This window comes from Geotrypetes seraphini, chromosome 2 (assembly GCF_902459505.1).
Source record: "Geotrypetes seraphini chromosome 2, aGeoSer1.1, whole genome shotgun sequence".
Lineage (NCBI taxonomy): Eukaryota > Metazoa > Chordata > Amphibia > Gymnophiona > Dermophiidae > Geotrypetes > Geotrypetes seraphini.
In genome coordinates this window covers 345,344,204-345,366,710 of record NC_047085.1, presented here as the reverse complement: position 1 = coordinate 345,366,710, position 22,507 = coordinate 345,344,204, and the positions used below count along the sequence as shown (strand labels likewise).

The window sequence follows — 22,507 nt, the reverse complement described above, 5'->3', positions numbered from 1 at the left end:
GGCGCTCTTTAAAATTGGAAGATTCCTCTTTCTGTCACTATAGCTCCACAAAAGATTGTTTCACTCTACAGAATAATATCCTGTCCTGGCTTTGACAGGCCGCAACCCCAATTTCAATCGTTGCTTGTGGAATTGACCCTTAAATAATCCTCCAGCTCCAGGGTTTATACTTCTGAGCCACCTGGATGCGAGGGTTGTACTGTGGATAAATTTGGTCGCCGTCTTCACTAAAACTCTGTTAGCTAACACAGTTCTTAATTACAACTTCTACATGTCTTTTTACCATAAACATCTTGCAAAGAAGTTGGCTGATTTTGAACAACATATTTCCTCAGACCGTCTTGCAGATTTTCAGCTGACTACTCACAGTATCCTTCAAACAAGAAACTATATGGCAAGAATGGCATTTGATGCATTTGAACTAACTTCTAGAGCAGGGGTGAGTAACTCCGGTCCTCAAGGGCCAGAATCCAGTCGGGTTTTCAGGATTTCCCCAATGAATATGCATATAATATAACTAGACAGGTTTCTTATTTAAATATACTATATTTTTATTAAATAACACAAATCTTAACACTATATTATATATTAAATAAATCCATATTGCACTTTCAGTTACTAAAATCTGTAATATCCCACAATACAGTGGAAGAAAACCTGGAGCTTGTATTCAGTCCATTCACAAGCCTTTTCTGATGAAAATAAAGCTGTTCTACATCATAGTCTGTGTGTATTATTTCATTTCTCCAATGTTCCAACATGCATATATTGATTCTTAGACAAAGCCGTTATAATGCCTTCACACTCCAATTCAGACTGTATCCAGCCAGCCCGACGTAGCACCACGTTTCGCTATTATAGCGTCTTCAGGAGCTGAAACTTTGGCAGGTTTTCAACTTCTACAACATAATGACTTAAATCATTACAGGATCCATTCCCTCTACTAAACATATACCTAACATCATTAATCCAGCAAAATCAATACCTTTACTGCTTCATTTCTGGGGTATATGCAGGGTAGTTTAAATGAGGTATGTGCGTCACCTGGGAATTCAACTGTTTGTATCCTGTCTGAGGGGAGAGTAGACTTGTGAACCTGTGTAGTTGCTAATCTATAATGAAATGAAGCAGACTTGCGCACTCTGCTCCAAGTTGCCGAAGAGGTTGATTAAAGCTAGAAAGTTGAAATATGAAAATGTTTTTTGGGACATCAATAATATCTGAAAATTCAGAGGCCGATGCACAGTGACAAACATCTGTTTTTCTGGTGCTTCCTGCCTCAGGGGAACCTGATAATAAAGCGTAAACATATTTCTCCCTCTAGGTCTGTATTCACAGTCTTCACCATTGAAGCGCTCTAAGCACCAATATTAGTGATACTGAATCACCTATGAAGCATGCCTTGGAGTCACAAATGTTTCAACACACGATGCAGCCCGCGCCCACTTTGCAAGGATCAGTACCAGTGCCATCACTGCACGATCAGTTCCGAAAACTGTTGCAGAAAGAACTAGCTTGGCTGCTTCAGGCACTTGGTATACAAATTACTACTACTATTAATTATTTCTAGAGTGCTACCAGACGTATGCAGCGCTGTATACAGTCGCAAAGAATACAGTCTCTACTTAAATGAGCTTACAATTTAAACAATCAAGACAAACAAACAGGATGCCATGATAGGAGTTACAGTTAGAGAGGCTACAATTTTCTCCGTTAGTGCCCCCTCTCTTTGGAACAGTATCCCAAACCACTTACGTGAAATAACAAGTCTTGCCAATTTTAAGGCGAAGTTAAAGACATTTTTATTCCTTGATGCCTTTGTAAGTTAAACTGCCCTTTTAAGGGCGATTCAGATTCAGGAAAGGTTTTTACCTTCAGTTTCCCTTCCCTTTGTTCTTTTCATTGACTGTTCCTTTTCTCTCTCTATCAATTGTAGTTCCAACCCTTCTTCCCTTTCATTCCCGTTCATCAATGACTATAAAAATTTGTCATTTCCCCCGATTTGTCTTTGTTTATATTGTAAATTAATTTGGCACAGGGTTTTGGCATTTTTGTACACCGCCTAGAAGGCTTGATTAGGCAGTATAAGAAATTTTAAATAAACTTGAAACTTGAGGATGGTTAAACTGCTGGCTAGGGTGGTGAGCAGATGGCAGAGGGGAGAAGAGTTATGAGTTGCCTCAACATTCCAAGCCTTTGCTTAGTCCGAACATTCAGCATCGACATCATTGACACGACGGCGGCACACATCATGGGCGTTGTTTATTTGCGCTCAAAATCAGCATGCGTCAGATGTGTCCATCATCGATACATGATGTCAAAGCACATCACTGCTGTCCATTAATGCACCAGGCCAAGGTACATTACTTCTGTCCATTGGTGCACAATGCCGAAGTACAACACTAGTGGCCACTGACACACAATACAGATTCACATTTTGTACATTCATCATCGACACATGACATCAGTGCACGACATAGGCATCCATTATCGCTGTTAAGACATGCATCCACATTGAGGGAACGGAGTTCATCCTATCACTCTCGATATTTCCCTGTATGATCTGAATCTCTAAGACATGGTATCCAGAGATACGACTTAGGTTTATCTATCTGCTCTTCCAGCAGCTGTCACAGATCTGCTCTCCATATCTCAAAAATGATAAAGCAGAAATAGAAAAGGTTCAAAGAAGAGCGACTAAAATGATAAAAGGGGATGAAACTCCTCTTGTATGAGGAAAGACTAAAGAGGTTGGAGCTCTTCAGCTTGGAAAAGAGACAATTTAGGGGACATATATGGGTGGAGGAGTAGCCCAGTGGTTAGAATAGCTGGCACAGCATCCTGAGTTTCTGAGTAAGATTCACACTGCAGCTCCTTGTGACTCTGGGCAAGTCACTTAACATATCATTTTCCCCTTGTACAAAATAAGTACCTGTCTAGAATATGTAACCTCTTTGATTGTAACCACATAGAAAAAGCAGTATATCAAGTCCCATCTCCTTTACCCTATAATTGAGATCTGCAAAATCCTGGGTGGTATAGAACAGGTAAGAGTGAATCAATTTTTCACTCTTTCAAAAAAAACAGTCAATGAAATTATATGGAAATACTTTTAAAACAAACAGGAGGAAATATATTTTTACTCAAAGAATAGGTAAGCTCTGGAACTTGTTGCCAGAGGTTGTGATTACGGCAGTTAGTGTAGTTGGGTTTAAGAAAGGGTTGGACAAGTTCCTGGAAGAAAAGTCCGTAGTCTGCTATTGAGGCAGACATGGGGGAAGCCACTGCTTGCCCTGGATCAGTAGTATGGAATGTTACTACTAGTTGGCTTTCTGCTAGGTTCTATGACCTGGATTGGCCACTGTTGAAAACAGTAAACTGGGCTAGATGGGCCATTGGTCTGACCCAATATGACTGTTCTTAAGTTCTTATGTCTTCATTTAAATGTAAAATGTATGTGTAAATATGAGGAAAAGCGCACACTTTTCAGTCAGACTTATGAATTTCACCAAAACCAAATCTGTCTCATAACAAATCCATATAAATATTACAGGAAAGAAAACCTAAAAATTACATGAACAACAGTAGCCTGGGTGGGTGGTGATCTTGCTCTTGTCAAGATGTGCAGGAAAGCTTAACAATAATCATTTAGAGCACTGAGAAACTCTCAGGTAGGATGGTGGGAGGACTGTGACAGATTACAGAAAATTTCTTCTGTGCTTCATGCAAATGTATATGTAATTAGCACTAGTGCTGAAGAAATAAAAGGTAAAGAGGAGTTTTGTTCTGGCATAAAATAAGGCTGCCATGCTTTGACTTGTACATGAGAGCTTTTCATTCTGACTGAAATGTATAAATCTATGTTCAAAGCACTACTAGTCCATGCTATTAGATCCTTCCAGGGAGCAGAGTAATATCTAGTTGCTTTTAATGCATAGACAAAGCAAAGAGAGAAAAAAAGGAATAATATTATTGTGAAGACATAGGGCTACATGGGTATACCAAGGTAGAGAAGGTTAAATGGCCTATCCAGTATCAGTCTGCTAGACCAGTCCAGACAAGCGTTTTGTGCTCCCCAACCAGAAGAAGGAGACAGAGAATATACAGCTTTCAGTGACATCACCACTAGGATAAAGACTGGCACAGCTGTGAAACTTGCCAGTATTTCTTTGCCTTTAGCAAAACGTGTAAATGGTCTGGTGCAGTAGAATGCATTGTTTTCACTAGGCCTCACTCCCTAGGGAGAGTACTTTGATAGAATGGATTTTCAGGGATTGGTCTACAAACCATTGCCCTGATTATGCATAAGGAGGTTCCCTCTGAGAGCCCTGTGGACCTTGGCTTGGTGAAGCAATGGCTAGCACTAGGGCTGCTATTTGATATACTTAGTAACTCCAAAAAGGAAGAGATGTTTCATCCAATTCTGGATCTCAGTGAATCAGTGCCACCCTTTAGGTGCCTAGGTTTTGTATGGAGAGACAGTGATCCTTCATTTATTTATTTAAAACATTTATAATCCACTTTTCTCCAAAGTGACTCGCAGGTTTAACATACATAGTTTTAGACACATACATTTTAAAAGAACCACATACAAGCAGATGAAAATTAGGGATCAGAATTACTAATAATACATTATAACGGTTTTAAAAGAGGTAAACATCATTTTCAGAGACACATTACTTTTAGAGAGACAAAGTGCTAATCAAGGAGGCCTGAGTCAAAAGATAGGTTTTGAGCAATTTTCTAAATTGCAGCAAATTTCTAAAAAACCTTAAAGTGCCAGTCATGGCCTTCCATAAAATTGGCCCAGCGGTTGAGAAACAAAGATTTTTTAGTTTGCACATATCGGACACTGTTCATTTTTCTTGTATCAAATAACCAACGATTTTCAGATCTCAGTGCTCTTGGTGGGCTGTAAAACATCAAGCATTTAGCCAAATAATTTGGCAAGGTGTCATAAACACCCTGTTGGACAAGTTTTAAGATCTTAAATTGAACACAAAATAATATTAGCAGCCAATGTAATTTCTTTAAGATGGGAGAAATGTGTTCATATTGAGATACTCCATCAACAATCGAGCAGCTGAGCTCTCTATCGTTTGTAATGCTTTGATACGTGTTAGAGGTAAACCTAGCTAGATTCCATTACAGTAATCCACCTGCGACAACACTATTGTTTGTAATACTTGTCTAAAGTCCCTGTTAGTTAACACATTCTTCAAATGAGACAATTTCCGCATAGCAAAATAAGCTGATTGAACTACTCTGGAAACCTGAACTTTATAATTTAGTGTCTAGCATTACACCAAGGACCCTGATTTCCTCACTAATTCTAATCAAATATTCACACACATAGATCTCTTTGGGCCGTATAAGTTCATTTGCCCCTGCTACAATCATAATTTCTGTTTTTCCAATATTCAACTCAAAACCTTTACACTTCATTCATTCAATGATATTTTTCATGTAACCATTTAACTCTTGAAACAACTGGTCCATCCATGTAAATTGAACTCCAATGATACTTCACTATTGCTGTGAACACATAAACTCCGGTTAGTAAGAATGACACAAACCAATCATGTACTCTACTTTCAACTCTACTTTCAACTGTTTTAACCTTTCCATTAACCCATGGTGATTGAGAGAATCAAAAGCAGCTGATATATATAAAGAAATGACATGGAAGCAATGCCCCTGATCAATACCCAAATGCAACTCATCGATAGTGGCGAGAAGTAAAGTTTCAATGCTATGATTCTTTCTAAAACAAAATTGATTCTTGTTTAGACAGTCGGCTTTATTGATACATTTTTCTAGCTGAGACAATATAAGTTTCTCTATTACCCGAGCTAAAAAGGGCAAGATCGATATAGAGTATTTGTGCTGGCGTCCAAGGACTCTATAGCTAGATGGATTTGCATGACCATATCTTTGGCATACATTTGTCTGTGGTAAACAGGCGCTGATCTCTTTCAAGGCACATTCCACAATGGGTGTCACCTCTTCATGGGCAGAGTCTCAGGCAGTTCCTTCTACAGAAATTTGTAGAGCAGCTACTTGACCTACTCACCATACCTTTTCCAGATTTTACAGGGTGGACATGGCAGCTCAAGAGGACGCCACTTTTGGGTCCTTGGACTTGTGGGCAGACTCTTCTGTCCCTCCCTAGACGTTAACCATTGCTTTGGTATGTCACCATAAGTACAGACTCCTGAGTGGATATAACAGAATGAAAAATTAGGTTCTTACCTTGATAATCATCTTTCTATTAATCCTCTCAAGAGTCAGTTCAGCCCACTCTTGGTGTATTCTGTTTTGCTTGCTTTTCTGCCTTCGATGTTTCTAGATTCCAGGCTTGGAGTTCTTCTCCTGTCAGTTAGATGGCTGTATGTGAAGAAATATTGTATATGTAAGTGTATTTTTCAGCATCTGGCTCCCTTATTGTTAGTGCTAGTTGCACTCAGCAGGTTAATTAATTTGTTTAAAATTATTTATAACCCGCCTATCTACAAATCTAAACGGGAAATAAAATCACATACATAATTATAAAAAAAATTAAAACAAGTACAAAGCAAACAGGTTTCAAAACAGGATAAAACAGCAAAAACTGCTCATACTGTCATAATGCTGGCACCTAAAAAGCGCTCAAACAACACTGTTTTCACCCCCTTTCTGAATTGCAAAAGAAAATTTGATTGGCGCAAGGTCAACGGTAACACATTCCAGAGTTCTGGGCCCTGCACAGAAAACATTGATTTGTGATTTTCCCAGTAAGCCTTACGGCAACTAGTTTCATATTATCTGCTGACCATAGCTCGTGTGAGGGACAATGCCACTGCAAAAGAGTGCGAACACTAGATGGGCAATTGTACTGAAGCAACTTAAACGTTAAGCAAAGAACCTTGAAATCGACCCTCTAACTCACAGGTAGCCAATGAAGCTCTCGAAATATCGGAGAGATAAGGTCAAATTTTGAAGCATGAACGATAAGGCATGCAGCAGCGTTTTGAGCCAACTGCAAAACGTACAAGACATATTTAGGCAAAATTAAATAAATGGAATTACAGTAGTCCAATAAAGATGTACTCATCAATGTGATAACAGTTTGAAAATTACCATTTGAAAAATAATCACATAACCTCTGCAACAGATGCAACTTGAAAAACCACGAGATATTACTGCCTTAATTTGGGCTTTGAAAGACAGAGAGGAATCGAACATAACGCCAAGATACCTACACTGCTTTCGCACAGGAACAACTTCATCTGCAAGAGAGATATCCGAAGGACATGATGCCAAGTTCTTATCACGACCAATATATAACACTTCAGTCTTAGCAATGTTCTATTTCAATTCATTTTGAAACATCCAACTCTGAATAACACCAAAATATTCATTCAGATATGATAAGGCTTCATCTTGAGATTCTTCAATAAGGATAAGAAATTGAATGTCATCAGCGTATAGATGACAGGTTGGTTCTCTAAGGTTGTTTTATTCATGTTCATTGTTCTAATTCTTGTTTCTAAGCTACAGAGCAGAACGGACTTGTATAATGTATGCAGGGTTGTTCACTGCTCCCCCTCCTTCTTTGTATTCTGTTCCAGTGGAGCTCGATTGCTTTGGGATGTAACTAAAAGGGGACACTGGGCTCCGCCTCTATGTGGGAGGTGCTCAAAGCTGTAAGTATTCACACTTCTGCAAGTCCAGTTCGCAGGAATGGATTGATCACCATTTGTACAGACTCCTGAGAGAATTAACTGAAAGAAGATTATCCAGGTGTAAACCTAATCCTTCATTACTGAGGTAAATACCTAATCTTCCAATAGAGCATAAGAACATAAGCAGTGCCTCTGCTGGGTCAGACCAGAGGTCCACCATGCCCAGCAGTCCGCTCACGCGATGGCCCATCAGGTCCAGGACCTGTATAGTAATCCTCTATCTATACCCTTCTATCCCCTTTTCCTTCAGGAAATTGTCTAATCCCTTCTTGAACCCCAATACCGTACTCTGTCCTATCACACCTTCTGGAAGCGCATTCCAGGTGTCTACCACTCTTTGGGTGAAGAAGAACTTCCTAGCACTGGTTCTGAATCTGTCCCCTCTTAATTTTTATGAATGGCCTCTCATTCTTGTAGTTTTTGAAAGTTTGAAGAATTTGTCCCTCTCCACTTTTTCTATGCCCTTCATGATCTTGTAAGTCTCTATCATGTCCCCTCTAAGTCTCAGCTTCTCCAGGGAATAGAGCCCCAGTTTCTCCAATCTTTCAGTATATGAAAGGTTTTTCATACCTTTTATCAATCGTGTCGCTCTTTTCTGAACCCTCTCGTGTATCGCCATATCCTTCTTAAGGTACTGCGACCAATATTAGGGCTTAATTTGTAGGGGAATGACCCAGATTGCTGTTCCATCACTTATTTTCAAACTCCAGCATTGTGCTCTATCCCTTCCCTTCCAAGCAGCCTGCAGAGAAGAAGGAGGAGTGACCTAGTAAGAGCTGCAGCCCCAACACCCTGAGGTTGTGGGTTCAAGCACTGTTCCTTGTGACCCTGGGCAAGTCACTTAATCCTCCATTACTCCAAGTATGTTAGATAGATTGTAAGCCTGCTGGGTCAGATAGGGAAAATGCTTGAGTACCTGAATGTAAACCACTTAGACATCCTCCTTTCATAGGTGGTACATAAAATAGCTTAAATAAATAAAATAAAGAAGAGGGGAAGTAGTGAACCTGGAGCAGAGTAGAGAACATTCTCTACTCCCTATATCAGCCCCTCTACTCTGTTGCTCCTGGCCCACCCAAGTTGCTCCTGGGTCCACAGTTCCATTTCCTTTTTATCTACAAATTAAGCTCTGAAATGAATCAAATATGCAAATGCACGGTAGCGAGTGCCATGGACGTAGTGATGATGGTGGCTTGATAATCATTGCAACTACAGTAGTTGAAAGGGCATGTGTGCGTGTTATAAAGGATTTTCTGCTGATTTAGCAGATGTATATCAGAGTTTTCCCATTGAATGCCAACCCTTATATGATGAGTTCACTGGAAGAGAATAGTTTTTCTATACATCTGTCTCCTGGTAGAAAGGGATTACACCCACTCGACCAGGACAGTTTGGCCTGACTAAAGAAAAAGAAATGATCAGGTATGACATAATTTCACCTTGTATGAATTTTCAAGTGCTAAACAAAGTTGCATTGGAGAAAAGTTTGGGAAGCTCTGAGCGAGTATTTTCTTTTGTAATATTTTGTTAATGATGAAGTTCTCATTTCCCTTGCAGCAAATTCCATCTGATATTTTGTCTTGGCTTTTATAGTTGATTTTGTATCAGTATTTTTCTGTATACAGAATAATACTGTAGAAGTTTTGTTTTCTTGCAGAAACCTATTCTTTTAAACAAGGAGAAGGTAGTTATTGATTTATAGGTGGAAGGGTAGAGCAGGTCTAGATAGAGGTTAAAAATGTTTTTAGATGTGATGGAATGTTTATACAGTACAGTATAATACATCACAGATAGTTATATTCCACAGTTATCCATAATTGGTTTACTAAGAAAATGGTCATTAAATGTGTTCTCTTTTATATCAGGCTAATGGCAAGATGACAGAAGAGATGCTGCCTGCTTATGCCATTACCCCAGAGGCAATTTATGGAGCTTCCCACCTATCTATCCTACCAACCCATAGTCTGCTGCATGGAAACAGCAGTCTAAAGGACAATCTGCTGAATTATTTTACAGCAGGCAGAGGTGAGCATTTTTCTTGTTGTGTGGGGACTATTCTGTTATGATAGTTTTCTTTTTTTCTGGGATGCAAAAATATTACATGCAAGCATGTTTATCCTGCTAAATATGTGATTTCAAAGGCTTCATAGTTACCGTACTGGCTGGAAAAGATTCTCCACGTGTAATGTTCCATCCCTCTTGGGGGTCTTTCCTGTTGCTTTCTTAGTTCATTTCAAACGTAAGTCCTGTTGGGAAGGAGGAAACTCTTGTAGCTTTACACATCTGTTAATCTTTCCATTGTTTTTTAAGCTATGCATATTATGAACCTTTCAGATCTCTCTATTGTAGTCAGTCTATGTGCCATCAGGATACTTTCTGAAAAACCAGACTGCATATACAGCACAGAATAAAACTCATCCCCTATAATTAACCTGAGTTCTTGTATAATCCCACTTTATTCCTGGACCAGTGAGTTGTTTGCCTCCTCCCGCTAGGGATCTGTAGGAAGCCTCAAATATTTGAAGCTTTTACCCTCTTCTCTCACACCTTTCCACTGAGCATGCTCTTCTGGACTCCAGTCTAAATTCCTACAGGCTAGCCTGTAGGAGCTTATCTTTTCTGTCCTCTAATCAAGTATTTTCTGGATTCCCCTGTGAGCCGCCCCGAGAAGGTGGTTTGGGTGCAGGCTACAGTCCGTAGACTTTTGGATCTTGTGGCAATCAAACCCGCACCAGAGCGAGACTTGAGCTCTGGGAGATACTCGATATACTTCATCGTTCCAAAGAAAGGATCCAACAACTGGAGACCAATTCTGGACCTCAAGGCAGTCAATGCGGCTCTGAAAATACATGCTTCCGCATGGAGATGGTGCGCTCAATGATAGTTTCTGGTCTCACTAGAACTGATGGAAGCATATGTCTACATTCCCATTTTTCTGGACCACCGGAAGTTTCTGTGGTTCCTTGTCTTGGGGTAGCATTTTCATTTTGCAGCTCTCCCCTTTGGATTGGCGACGGCACCCCCGACTTTCACCAGAGTGATGGTGGTGGCGGCGGCCATCTTCGCTCCCGGGGTGTCCTGGTTCATCCATATCTGGACAACTGGTTGATCAGAGCTCCCTCTCTGTCCAAGAGGCATCAGGCAGTCCAGCAAGTGGTACAGTTGCTGCAGTGTTTGTGCTGGGTGATCAAATTCTGGAAGAGTCACATCGAGCCCACCCAGGATTTGGAGTACTTGGGAGTTCGATTTCACACAGGGTAGAACAAAGTGTTTCTACCTGTGTCTTGTCAGGAGAAGCTTTGCCAGGTCATCAGAACCTTTGCTGGCCACTCTGATCCCGACAGCGTGGCAGTATCTCCAGGTCTTAGGGACCATGGTGACGTCAATCGATGTGGTCCCATGGGCAAAAGCCAAGTTGCTGTCATGCTGGACACCGCAGCGGGACCTGTTACTTGCACTCCTGCCTTGTTCGGCGGTGGCGCACAACAGACTGGAGTGGTTGTTGCGTTCCCCTCTCGCTGTCCAGGGACTTCCTGCTCCAGATCTTGGATTGGGTGAACCTGTCGACCGATGTGAGGCTCAAGGGCTGGGGAGCAGTGTGTATGTCTGTTCTGGTGCAGGGCCAGTGGGCACACACAGAGCGTAAGTGGTCGATAACGATAAGTCATCTGGAACTGTGAGCAATTTGGCTGGCTCTTCTCCATTTCCAGGATCGTCTCCATCATCGAACCGTATGGGTGTTCTCAGACAATGCCATGGCGGTAGCTTATGTCAGTAGTCATGGGGTCACAAAGAGTCCGTCTCTGAGCATGGAGGCTCAGCTGCTCTTTTGGTGGACAGAGAGGCACCTTGTGGCGTTGTCCATGGCACACATGGCAGGTGTGGACAACATTCAAGCAGACTTTTTCAGTCATCAGACGCTGGACCCCGGAGAGTGGTCTCTTGAAGAGCGTCTATTGCATAGTGCACTGGTGGGGATAACCCGGGTTCGATCTCATGGCGACTGCGGTGAATAAGAAGGCCGATCTATTCTACAGTCGTCAAGAGGCTGGCAGCAAAGGGCTGGATGCTCTTGTTCAGACCTGGCCCCAGGAGGTTCTTCTTTATGTCTTCCCTCCTTGGCCCATGATAGGGTATCTCTTGAGACGGATAGCAGATCACGAGGGGCTGGTGATCCTGGTGGCTCCCGATTTACTGAGGTGGCTGTGATATGCTGACCTGGTTCGGCTCTAGCAGGATCAAGGGCTCCGGTTGCCTTGTCACTCACCTCCTCACACAGGGGCCAGTCGCACTGCAAAATCCGAACTGCTTTGATCTTACGGCTTGGCTCTTGAATGCGCAACCTTTACAGGACGGGGATATTTGTCGGCAGTGATTGCCACATTGCTTCACAGTAAACGGAAGTCCACGTTAGCGGCCTATGAGAAGGCTTGTCAGTGCTACCAAACATGGTGCGCACTCCAACAGGAGGACCCTTTGATTCTTCGGGTCCTGGAGTTTCTGCAGGATGGCCTAAAGAAGGGTCTTGCGGTGGCTTTGCTCCGAGTTCAGATTGTAGGTCTTTCATGTATGGGCCTTCTTGCTTTAAGGGGCTCATTGGCTGTACATCCGGATGTGGTATGTTATGTGCAGGCGCAGTTCGGCTATGGCCTCCTTTCTGCCTTCCCTGTCCGACGTGGAATCTAAACCTGGCTCTGCGCTCTCTGGCTCGTCGACCCTTTTGAGCATGCGTCTTTGATGGATCTCATGGTCAAGACGATCTTCCTTGTGACTATAACTTTAGCACGGATAATTTTGGTGTTTCAGGCTCTTTCCTGCAGGGATCCCTTCCTATGTATTATGGATTCCATGGTGATACTGCGTACTGTTCCTTCCTTTCTTCCAAAGGTGGTTTCCGCTTTCCATGTGAATAAGTACAGCTCCAGTATAAGAGGAGCAGACTTTGGCCTCCAGTTGACAGGTGGATCCTGCAGGGACCTGTTCAGCAAGCCTGCTTGAACTATGGAGCTTGGGATTTTCCCCTATTGTTTGCTCACTCCTTGACTTGTTCAGGAGTGCTAGCACAGACTGTACGGGACACCATTTGTGTTTCTTCGGCGCACATATTGTGTCAGCTACATTTTCCTCCCTCCTCATGGCATTTGGATCCTGGTTGAGGCTCTGGCAGTGGCCCAACTGGCAGCTGAAGATTTCAGAAGAGGCAGCTTTTCTGGTGGCAGGGGTCCTTTCCGGTTTCCAGCTACTCTTAGAGGAGCTGAGGTAGGCTGTAGCACTTCTTTTCATCGTCTGATCTGTGAGTAGAGCTGTCACAATCCACAGGGCAGTTTTTTTTTTGGGGGGGGGCTGAATTTTTGTTTTTGTGGCTGTAATTTGTTGTAGCTTTCCAAATCTCCTAAAATCATTGGTTTGGGATGTCCTTCATTGGAGTTACAGCTGTTTTTTCAGTGGGAAATCCTGGCAGCAACCATCTTAGATTTTTCCCGGTTTGAATTTTAAGTTCTCAAATTTCCATAAAAATCCTCGTTTTTTATTCTAACCACTAGGGATTGAGTTGTCAGGCTCCAATATTATGAATTCATGTGACATTTGCTCCAGTTGAGCACCAGAAGAGTGTCCTTGCGCTACATGTTCCACCGTACAAGATAGAGATGTGGGAACCTCTGGTTCAGCTTCTGATCATCTCATTAAAGCTGCCAAAAGATTATTGGAACAGCTGGGGGCATATTTACCCTCTCAAAAGTCCCGGAGTGCAGCGCCAGTGCCTAGTGAGGGCATTACCTTTACTGTAAACCCGCACCTAGAATGTTACCATACTCTGTATAAATATTCATGTACTCAAAGACTTCATTGTTTTTTCGCTGTATGTCCAGCTCTTCTTTATTATAAACCGCCTGTTGTAAATCACCTCGACTTACTTTTTATCGTAAACCCGCATCTAGAATGTTACCATACTCTGTACAAATTTTCATGTACTCAAAGACTTAATTGTTTTTTTTTCGCTGTATGTCCAGCTCTTCTTTATTATAAACCTCCTCGAACTACTTTGGCTTTGGCGGTATATAAACAATAAATTATTATTATTATTATTATTAATGGTCCCAAATCGAAAAGAAAGCGCTCTAATCCTCCTCTTGAAGGGCATTCTCAGTCTTCTATGCCCTTTACACCTGACTTTGTTAACTTGCTCTAGCTGGCCTATGTTGGCAGCACTAGCATGCCTTCTGGGTCAGCTGGTGATCAACTAGCCGTGAAGCCTTCCCGTGATCCTGCATTCATTCTAAGAAGACTTGCATCTCTCCCAGACTCTGACAGTTGGTCAGATTGGGTCGCTGAGGATGATGATATTTTTGCCTTTCCTCTTTCCCAGAGTGAAGCCTCAGTCAAGGATGATGCAGTTCTGTCAGATGAAGATAGAGTAAGTGCGGCTGCAGACCAGAGTGAGGACCCCTCTGTTCACAGATACCCCTGTCCTGATGACCTTATTGAGTCTTTAAAGGAGTTCAAAATTGATCCTCCTCAGCTTATTACCCAATGTTCTCTGCTTAGCAGGATCCTTTCTCAACCTACCACCTTTCCGTGGCATCCAGATACAAAAGTTCTGATTTCTGAGCACTGGGAGAACCCTGAGGTCTTCCTTAAAGTGGCAAAAGCAATATCCAAGCTATATCCTATAGAACAGGAGTTCCAGAATATGTTTTCTGGAGCTAATGTAGACTCCTTGAAGGCTCAGGTGACAAAGCACACATCCCTGCCCAGTGAGGGCAGTGGTCCTCAAAGATCAACAGGATTGCAAGATAAACATGTTGCTCAAAAAGCAGTTTGAGGCCTTGACTCTGACAGTGAAGGCTGCTACAGCAGCCTCCTTTGTTGCTCAAGTATGTTGCTCTAAGTTACATGATCCTGGAGGGGTGACTTCAGAACCACCATCCCAGTTGTGGCTGGTGGGAGTGGACTTTATGGCTGATGCTCTGTATGACCTGCTTCAGGTAGTAGGAAAGGTCTCTGCCTATTTTGTATCTGCCACCGGATTTTGTGGATCAGACATTGGGCTGGGGACTCCACATCCAAAGCCACTCTCGGCAGGCTTCCTTTTAGGAGAAATATGCTTTTTGGTCAGGGATTGGATGATCTCATGGCCTCGGGCATCAAAAAGGCAAACCTGTGGGTCCTTTTGAGGTTCACACCATTCACATCTGTTCTCCTCTGGATCCATGTCCTGGATATCCTTTCAGAGCCTGCAGCAGAGGTTCACCGGGAATAGAAAGTCCTAGTGCTCCACCTTTCATCTAGGTGGGCAGCCCAAGAAATCACAATGACGCCAGGCTCCCAGCTGCTCCATGCATGATTGGATGCGGGCTGTGGGACTTCCTGGAGGCATGGGAAGCTATCACAACAGACCAATGGGTGCGGAGATTATCAGGAATGACTACAAGTTGAAGTTCACCCATGCTCTGTCTGTCTGGTTCATGCACTCCCCAGTGGGTTGGCTGGAAAGAGCAGCCCATGTCCAGGTGACCCTAAACAGATTGCTTGATATTCAGGTGATCGAGCAGGTGCCAGACGCAGACCCAGGCTCCGGCAGATACTCGGCCCAAGAAAGGTTCTGAGTATTGGAGGTCGATCCTGGATCAAGTATGTCAGAGTGGCTCTCAAAGTGCCTCATTTTCATATGGAGCCACTTCGGTCAGTCATTGCTTCAGTGAAGCCAGGAGAGTTCTTGATGGAGACATATCTACACAATCCCATTTTTGCAGACCACAGGCATTTCCTTTGTTTTCATGTCCTGGAACAGCATTTTCAGCTCATGACTCTGCCCTTCGGTCTTGCCACAGCTGCACTGACCTTTACCAAAGTGATGGCAGTGGTGGTTGCCCACTTCTGTAAAATAAATTGGCTTGTCCACCCTTACTTGGATGCCTGGCTCATTAGAACCTTCTTGAGAGAGGAAGCAGAGAAAGCAGTACAGGCCTTCATGGTGACCCTTCAGAGTCTGGGCTGGATTGTCAACTTGAAAGAGTCAATTGCAGCCAGTTCAGTCACTGGAGTACCTAGGTGTCCATTTCAATAGGGAGAAAGGCTGAGTATTTCTTCCAGAGGCATGCAAACAGAAGCTTTGTAGTCAAATTTCAGCTCTCCTGACACGGCAGACTCTGTCGGCCTAGGACTATCTTCAAGTTCTGGGTTCAGTGGCTCCTTGTGTGAGAGCGCAAATGCGGCCTCTTCAACACTCCCTTCTGTCTTGCTGGTTCTCTGCATGTTGTTCTGCCCTGGATGACAGCTGCCCTCTGCAGCATGGCATGGTAGCTATGTTCACAGTCTTTGACCTCAGGGATGTCTCTTCGGATTGACTCTTGGACCATGCTGACAATGGCTGGGGAGCACATTGCGAGGACCATCCAGTTGGTTCTTCAACAGGCTGGAACTCCTAGCCATCTGCCTAGTGCTGAAGCAATTTCAGCCCTGGCTGACGAACAAGGCAGTCAGAATGTTTTCGGACAACACCATGGTGGTGGCCTACATCAGCAGCCATGGAGGCACTCGGAGTGTTGGGCTCCAAAAGGAGGCAAAAGCCCTCTTTCATTGGGAAGAAACTCATCTTCTGGCCATTTTGGCGGCCCACGTTGCTGGAATGCAAAATGTACAGACACACTTCCTCAGCAGGCAAACACTGGACCCAGGAGAGTGGTTTCTCTCTCTCCTCAGGCATTTCATACCATTGACAACCAATGGGGCAGACCTCATGGCGACAGCAAAGAACAAGAAAGCAGTCCGTTTCTTCAGCTGCAGATACGAGCCCGGAAGCACAGGGATCTAAACCCTGGTACAATCTTTGCCAGTAGGCAAGCTCCTCTATGTATTACCTCCCTGGTGCATGTAGGCTGAGTCCTGAGAAGAGTAGCCAGGCACCTAGGGTGTGTAGTCCTGGTAACTCTGGACTGTTCCCAGCACCACTCAGGGAGCTTCGCATTCAGGGTCCGATTGTGCTGCAAGATCTGGAGTGCTTTGGTCTTACGGCATAGCTCTTGAATGCTCAGCATTGAGCCAGAATGGCTATTCAGATTTGGTGGTGTGTACCTTTCTGAGGGCCAAGAAACCTGCCATGTTTGCTGCATACGTCATACTTTCAATGTTGGTGTCATGAGGAGAAGCTGGACTCTGCTACGATTTCAATGTCAGCAGTGCTGTCTTTTCTTCAAGAAAGCTTGGACATGAGGCTGGTGGTTTCTTCTCTAAAGGTTCAAGTGGCTAGAGTTTCCTGTTTCAGAGCCAAGGCTGCAAGGTTTTCATTTTCTTTGTACCTGGGTATTTTCAGATTCTTTAAGGGTGCCCTGTCCTTAACACCATATTGGAGGGGCTCTCGCAGCCCCCATTCAAGCCCTTACAGAAGGCCACTCTCATGGACCTCACTAGAAAGACACTTTTTCTGGTGACTATTACTTCTGCTAGACTTGTCTCAGAATTATAGGCCTTGTCCTGCAGAGATCCTTACCTCCTTCCTTGCAGACAGTCTCAGCATTCCATATCAACCAGGAGGTTAGGCTTCCGACTTTCCAGCCCTCTGATTCCAGAAAGAAGGTTACAATTTTGAGGGTGCTGGATGTCCACAGGGCTATCTTGTGATACCTGGAATGATTGATTTTCATCTCGCAGACCATCTCTTCATTCTGACAAATGCAGCGAAGAAAGCCGGCTTCCAAAGCTACCATTTCAAGATGGATTAAGTCAGCTATTTTGTCCTCCTACATTGTCTGCGAAAAGCAGCCTTCTTTCGCTCTTTGAGTGCATTTGACTAGAGGGGTTGCTTCTTGACCTGAGTCCAGAACCATTCCGCCGGAGGAAATTTGTCGAGCACCTTGGTCACACATCCCTACTTTATGTTCTTTCCCAATATATGTTTTTTTCACCAATTGAAAATATGTAACTTTTCCCCCCTTTCCTCCCTTTTTCATGTTTGTTTTTAATGTATTATTTAATTTAATTAATTAACAAATATGTGGTTTTTTTTGGTTTTTATTTTTATAATGTTTTACTAATATGACTGAATGCTCTTTTATATTCTGTTTTTAAGTGTACATCGCTTAGAATGTTTTAAATAGGCGATCCATCAAAAATAAAGTGAACTTGAACTTGAACTTGAACTTGAACACAGGAGGACTCATCATTTGGAGCCTCAGTTTTGCAGGCAGGCTTATCTTTCCCACCTGGGGTTTTGGGGACTGCTTAGGTGCATCCCTTGGTTCAGCATACCATCCCTATTGCACTGGAAAAAGAGATTAGGTTCTTAACTTGATAATATATTTTCCAGTAGATAGGTATGGTATGTTGAATCTCCCACCCATCATTGTTGATGCACCTGCCTAAACTGTCTGCTGCCTGAAGGCTGTATCTCTGAACTTTCTGCCAGCTGATATGAACTTGAAGAAATTATATGTTGAACATATATAGTTCCTTGGGGGTTTCCCCTGGGTTCCACAGTTTATTATGGCTTATTGTTCATAAAGAATTGTTAAGTTTGTACCTTTCCTTTCAATGGCATGTCTATGAGCTTTGTGTTCTTTAATGTGAGCAGATCAAAATCTTGTTGGGGGTGGTCTCCCCATTCTCCTTCTGTTCTCTTCTGTAGGGCTTTTGCTGGCTTAGAAACTAACTGACTAGGGGCAGCAGGAAGAAGGAGAAGGCGCTGAAAACTATGATCAGTATATCTGGAATATAACCTGCAGCAGACTTGCAGGAGCAGATGGAAAATGGTGGGCTGGATTCAAGATGGCGTCGAGGACGGACGCTTGATCGGGAGGCAGAGAGTCGCTGACTTTTTTCGTTTATTTACCACAGTAAAGACTGAACCACAATGGGGAAAAGGAAGGGGACAGTTCGCCCTAACCCTCCAGCATCTGTTGCCCCGCAGATGATAAGTCAGCAGACGATTTTGGCTGCCTTTGCCCGCTCAGATGTGGAGACAAACGCTACTTCGGAGGCGAGCCCAGAGCTGTCGGGAGACCTCGGCGCTGGAGTACTCCGGACGATTCTGAGTCCGAAGCAAAGGTCAATTCCTCCCCAGCCCGGAAGTTTGGTGGTGCAGGGAGCTGCAGGAGACCAGCAGCTAGGTGAAAGGAGTCTGGATTCCAGCACAGGAGGGACGCCAACACTGGAAACTCAGGAGGAAGGTGCTGGCTTGGAAGTTCAATTAACCACCACCACCAGTGAAGTAGAGGTGAACTTCTAGTGGGAACAACATTGGTTTTGGAGAATTGAAAAGACCTGCAAAGATTGATATGGAGGCGCTGTGGCAGGCCATATCTATAAGGGACGCCAACCTAAAACTGAGTCTTTCAACAATTAAAAATATCTATGGAACTATCTATTCCAAAGTGGAACAGCAAGGTTTACACCTATCTAAATTAACTGAAAAATTGGAGAAACAGGAAGAAAATTTGAATGAAGTAAAGACTGTCCAGTTGAAATTGGTAAAGGAAAAATAATTTATTTCACGCAAATTGGAGAATTTTGAAAATTCACTTAGAAAAAATAATTTGAGACTCTTGAATTTTCCCAAATGTCCAGTCAAATCCCCAGTGGAGATGGCGAGAAAATATTTTCGTGAAGTCCTAGCCATTCCTTTGGAAAATTTACCTCCAATTGTTAGGGCTTATTACCTGGATATAAAGAGGCCTCAAGGGGAGTCGACCCCTAAGAAAACATCTAAGGACAATGTAGATTTGTCTTTATTTTTGGAGAGTTCTCTTGAGGTGGTTACAGATAGAACTACTCTTTTGCTGACTCTAGCTCTGGAAAGTGATAGGGAATATGTTTTACGTTTATATTTCCGCCATTTAAATGATAAATTTTTGGGCTCAAATGTTAGGATTTTCCCAAATTTATCACCAAAAACTCAGAGGCGTAGGAAGGAGTTCTTGGCCTTGTGGCCTAGAACCCTAGCCCTCGGAGCTACTTTTTTGTTAAAGTTTCCAGCGAAATGTTTTATTTCCTATCAAAATAAAAATTTTCTTTTTTTGAGCCTAAACAATTAATAGATTTTTTAGGACCAAAGGAAGGGTCGGTTTAGTCCATTGATTTATGACCTGACCATCGGCTGTAGCGTGGATAACCATTGCTGTTACTCTATTCAGGATAATTTTCTTATTACAGTGGAATGTATTATTATTTTTTATTTCCATGTCTTGAATCCATTATTTGTGGACTAAATAGTTGTTTGTATTTCTTATACATTTATGCATATGCATATGTTCATTTTTTATTTCCTCTCTGTGCATATTCTGATCCTTTGTCAAAATTGTTATGCTTGATGAAAATATAAAACTATATAAATAAATAATTTAAAAAACGGAAGATGGTTCAGCATACCATCCCTATCTACTGGAAAATATATTTTCAAGGTAAGGACCTAATCTCTTTTTTTTAAATTCTGAAATAGCATCAAGGGTATAAATCTCTACAGTATCAAATTTCATTTGGATTCCCCCACACCCCCCCTTTTCATATTAGAAATTCTTTCATAAAGATTTTGGAAAAATATTACCTGGATTTGCAAAACTGTGCCCAGACTTTTCCATTGTTCTCAGAGAAATCTAAGAAGGTGGTTAATAATGCCCAATAAATAAATAAATGTCTAAGTAAATCTGAACAATAATACCATATTCAAAGCCAAATATAGCCATAGAACTTCAGTTCAAATGAATTTGCAAAGGCAAGGATATATATATTGTTAGTCTCACAATGGTGAGATGTTCCACAATCTGTGACATAGTAGCTCATTAACTGTTTCCTGTGCTGATTTACAGATTGCCTTACCTCAGTGACTGCTGTGAATTTGCTTACCAATCTAGAAATCCCTGTTGTTATCTCAGCAAAATCAGAATTTGAAGGGTATCTAGATACTAAAATAGGTAAGTGATAGCAAATATGTTACTTAAAAAAGAAACCAAACCAATTATTCTACTGCATAATTTTTTTCATAAATACATTTTTATTAAACATCTAAGTTCACAACACATCTTGCATCAAATGAGTAACAGAATATAGTAACATAACCTAGGACATGTCCTACTCAAGACAAAAACCCCATGAGTTGGATGTTAGAGGTCTCAGGTGAAGATAGATACGGTCAATAACTCTCATATTGAAAATCTTAACAAATACCCCCTATCGTTTTCCTTGCAACATATCTTTCAGTAGAAAACCTCTACAAAAAGACAGGATGATTTACCCCTGACAGTGCCACAAACAATCATCCTGTCTTTTTGGAGGGATTTTCTCCTGTTTAATCTTATTGAATTATTTTAAATTCCTCTTCCCCCATGTACTCCCCTTTAATGTCTTGTTTACTTTCAAATAACTTGTAGTTCTTTTCCCTTCCTTTCCTTGTGTTTTTAATTTTGTCAAGTCTGTCAATAGTCCTGTAGGACTTTGCTCTTGTTATGCATTGTATTGTTCCCCAAATTTTGTAATTTTACTATTGTATACATCGCTTAGAATTAAGATTAAGCGATTAATCAAAACCTCATTAAACTTGAAACTTGATGTTGCAAGGTAAATATTAAGTAAAGAAAAGCAAATATTGTCTCCCAAGATTTACATGACTCTGAATAAATCATTTTATTTGCCCTTTATTTGCTCAGATGGATGAAGCTGTACAAATGTGACTAGTTATTCCTGCTACAAAGCCTGAGCTTTTACCTTTGTCTGATAGGTATTCCCAGCACTAGTCCAGAAGATGCAGAAGTAGCAAGGAACCTGGGCCTTTCATTTATTGAGGTGATAGAAACATTGTCAGACGGTACAGAGAAACTTATCAACTCTGGAGAGGTTTGTCATACGCATGTTTCCCTCCATAAATTTAGATGAAAACAAAAAGTCCTTCTTAAAAGTGTCTTACTCCTGAATTTTATGGAAGTGTACAAGCATTAGCTCTGTAAACCTCCATCTTTACAAAATTTGTTCAAATATCTTGTAAATTTATGTAGATCAGTAGGTCTACAGACCTATCACCAGCCCAGCAACCTCCTCCATCTATGTTGACACTGGTGTCCATTCAGTGGTCCATCCAGTCTGCCCAACCTGATTCAATTTAAATTTTTTAATTTTTTCTTCTTAGCTTTACCCAGTACTGTGCTTGGGTTCCAACTGCCGAAATCTCTGTTAAGACTTACTCCACCCTCCCAGCCATTGAAGCCCTCCCCAGCCCATCCTCCACCAAACGGCCATATACAGACACAGACCGTGCAAGTCTGCCCAGTACTGGCCTTGGTTTAAAATTTAATCTTATTTTCTGATTCTAGATCCTTTGTGTTCATCCCACGCTTCTTTGAACTCAGTCACAGTTTTACTCTCCACCACCTCTCTCGGGAGCGCATTCCAGGCATCCACCACCCTCTCCGTAAAGTAGAATCTCCTAACATTGCCTTTGAATCTACCACCCCTCAACCTCAAATTATGTCCTCTTGTTTTACCATTTTCCTTTCTCTGAAAAAGATTTTGTTCTACGTTAATACCCTTCAAGTATTTGAACGTCTGAATCATATCTCCCCTGTCTCTCCTTTCCTGTAGGGTATACATATTCAGGGCTTCCAGTCTCTCCTCATACGTCTTCTGGCGCAAGCCTCCTATCATTTTCGTCGCCCTCCTCTGGACCGCCTCAAGTCTTCTTACGTCCTTCGCCAGATACGGTCTCCAAAATTGAACACAACACTCCAAGTGGGGCCTTACCAATGACCTGTACATGGGCATCAACACCTTCTTCCTTCTACTGACTACGCCTCTCTTTA

At 42.3% G+C, this 22,507-nt stretch overlaps 1 protein-coding gene across 5 annotated transcripts in view; it reads left to right on the top strand.

Annotated features, from left to right (window-relative positions):
• The window catches only part of LARS2 (leucyl-tRNA synthetase 2, mitochondrial), a 201,403-nt gene that overhangs the window by 89,164 nt on the left and 89,732 nt on the right, over positions 1–22,507 (top strand). For all 5 annotated transcript variants that reach the window (XR_004538050.1, XM_033930320.1, XM_033930317.1 and 2 more), the window contains 3 exons: positions 9,590–9,749; positions 20,525–20,629; positions 21,433–21,548. Coding sequence is in view for 4 of the 5 variants with exons in the window: in XM_033930320.1 (XP_033786211.1) it covers positions 9,590–9,749; positions 20,525–20,629; positions 21,433–21,548 (381 nt within the window). In the remaining variant the exon portion in view is untranslated. The remainder of the gene's footprint in view (positions 1–9,589; positions 9,750–20,524; positions 20,630–21,432; positions 21,549–22,507) is intronic.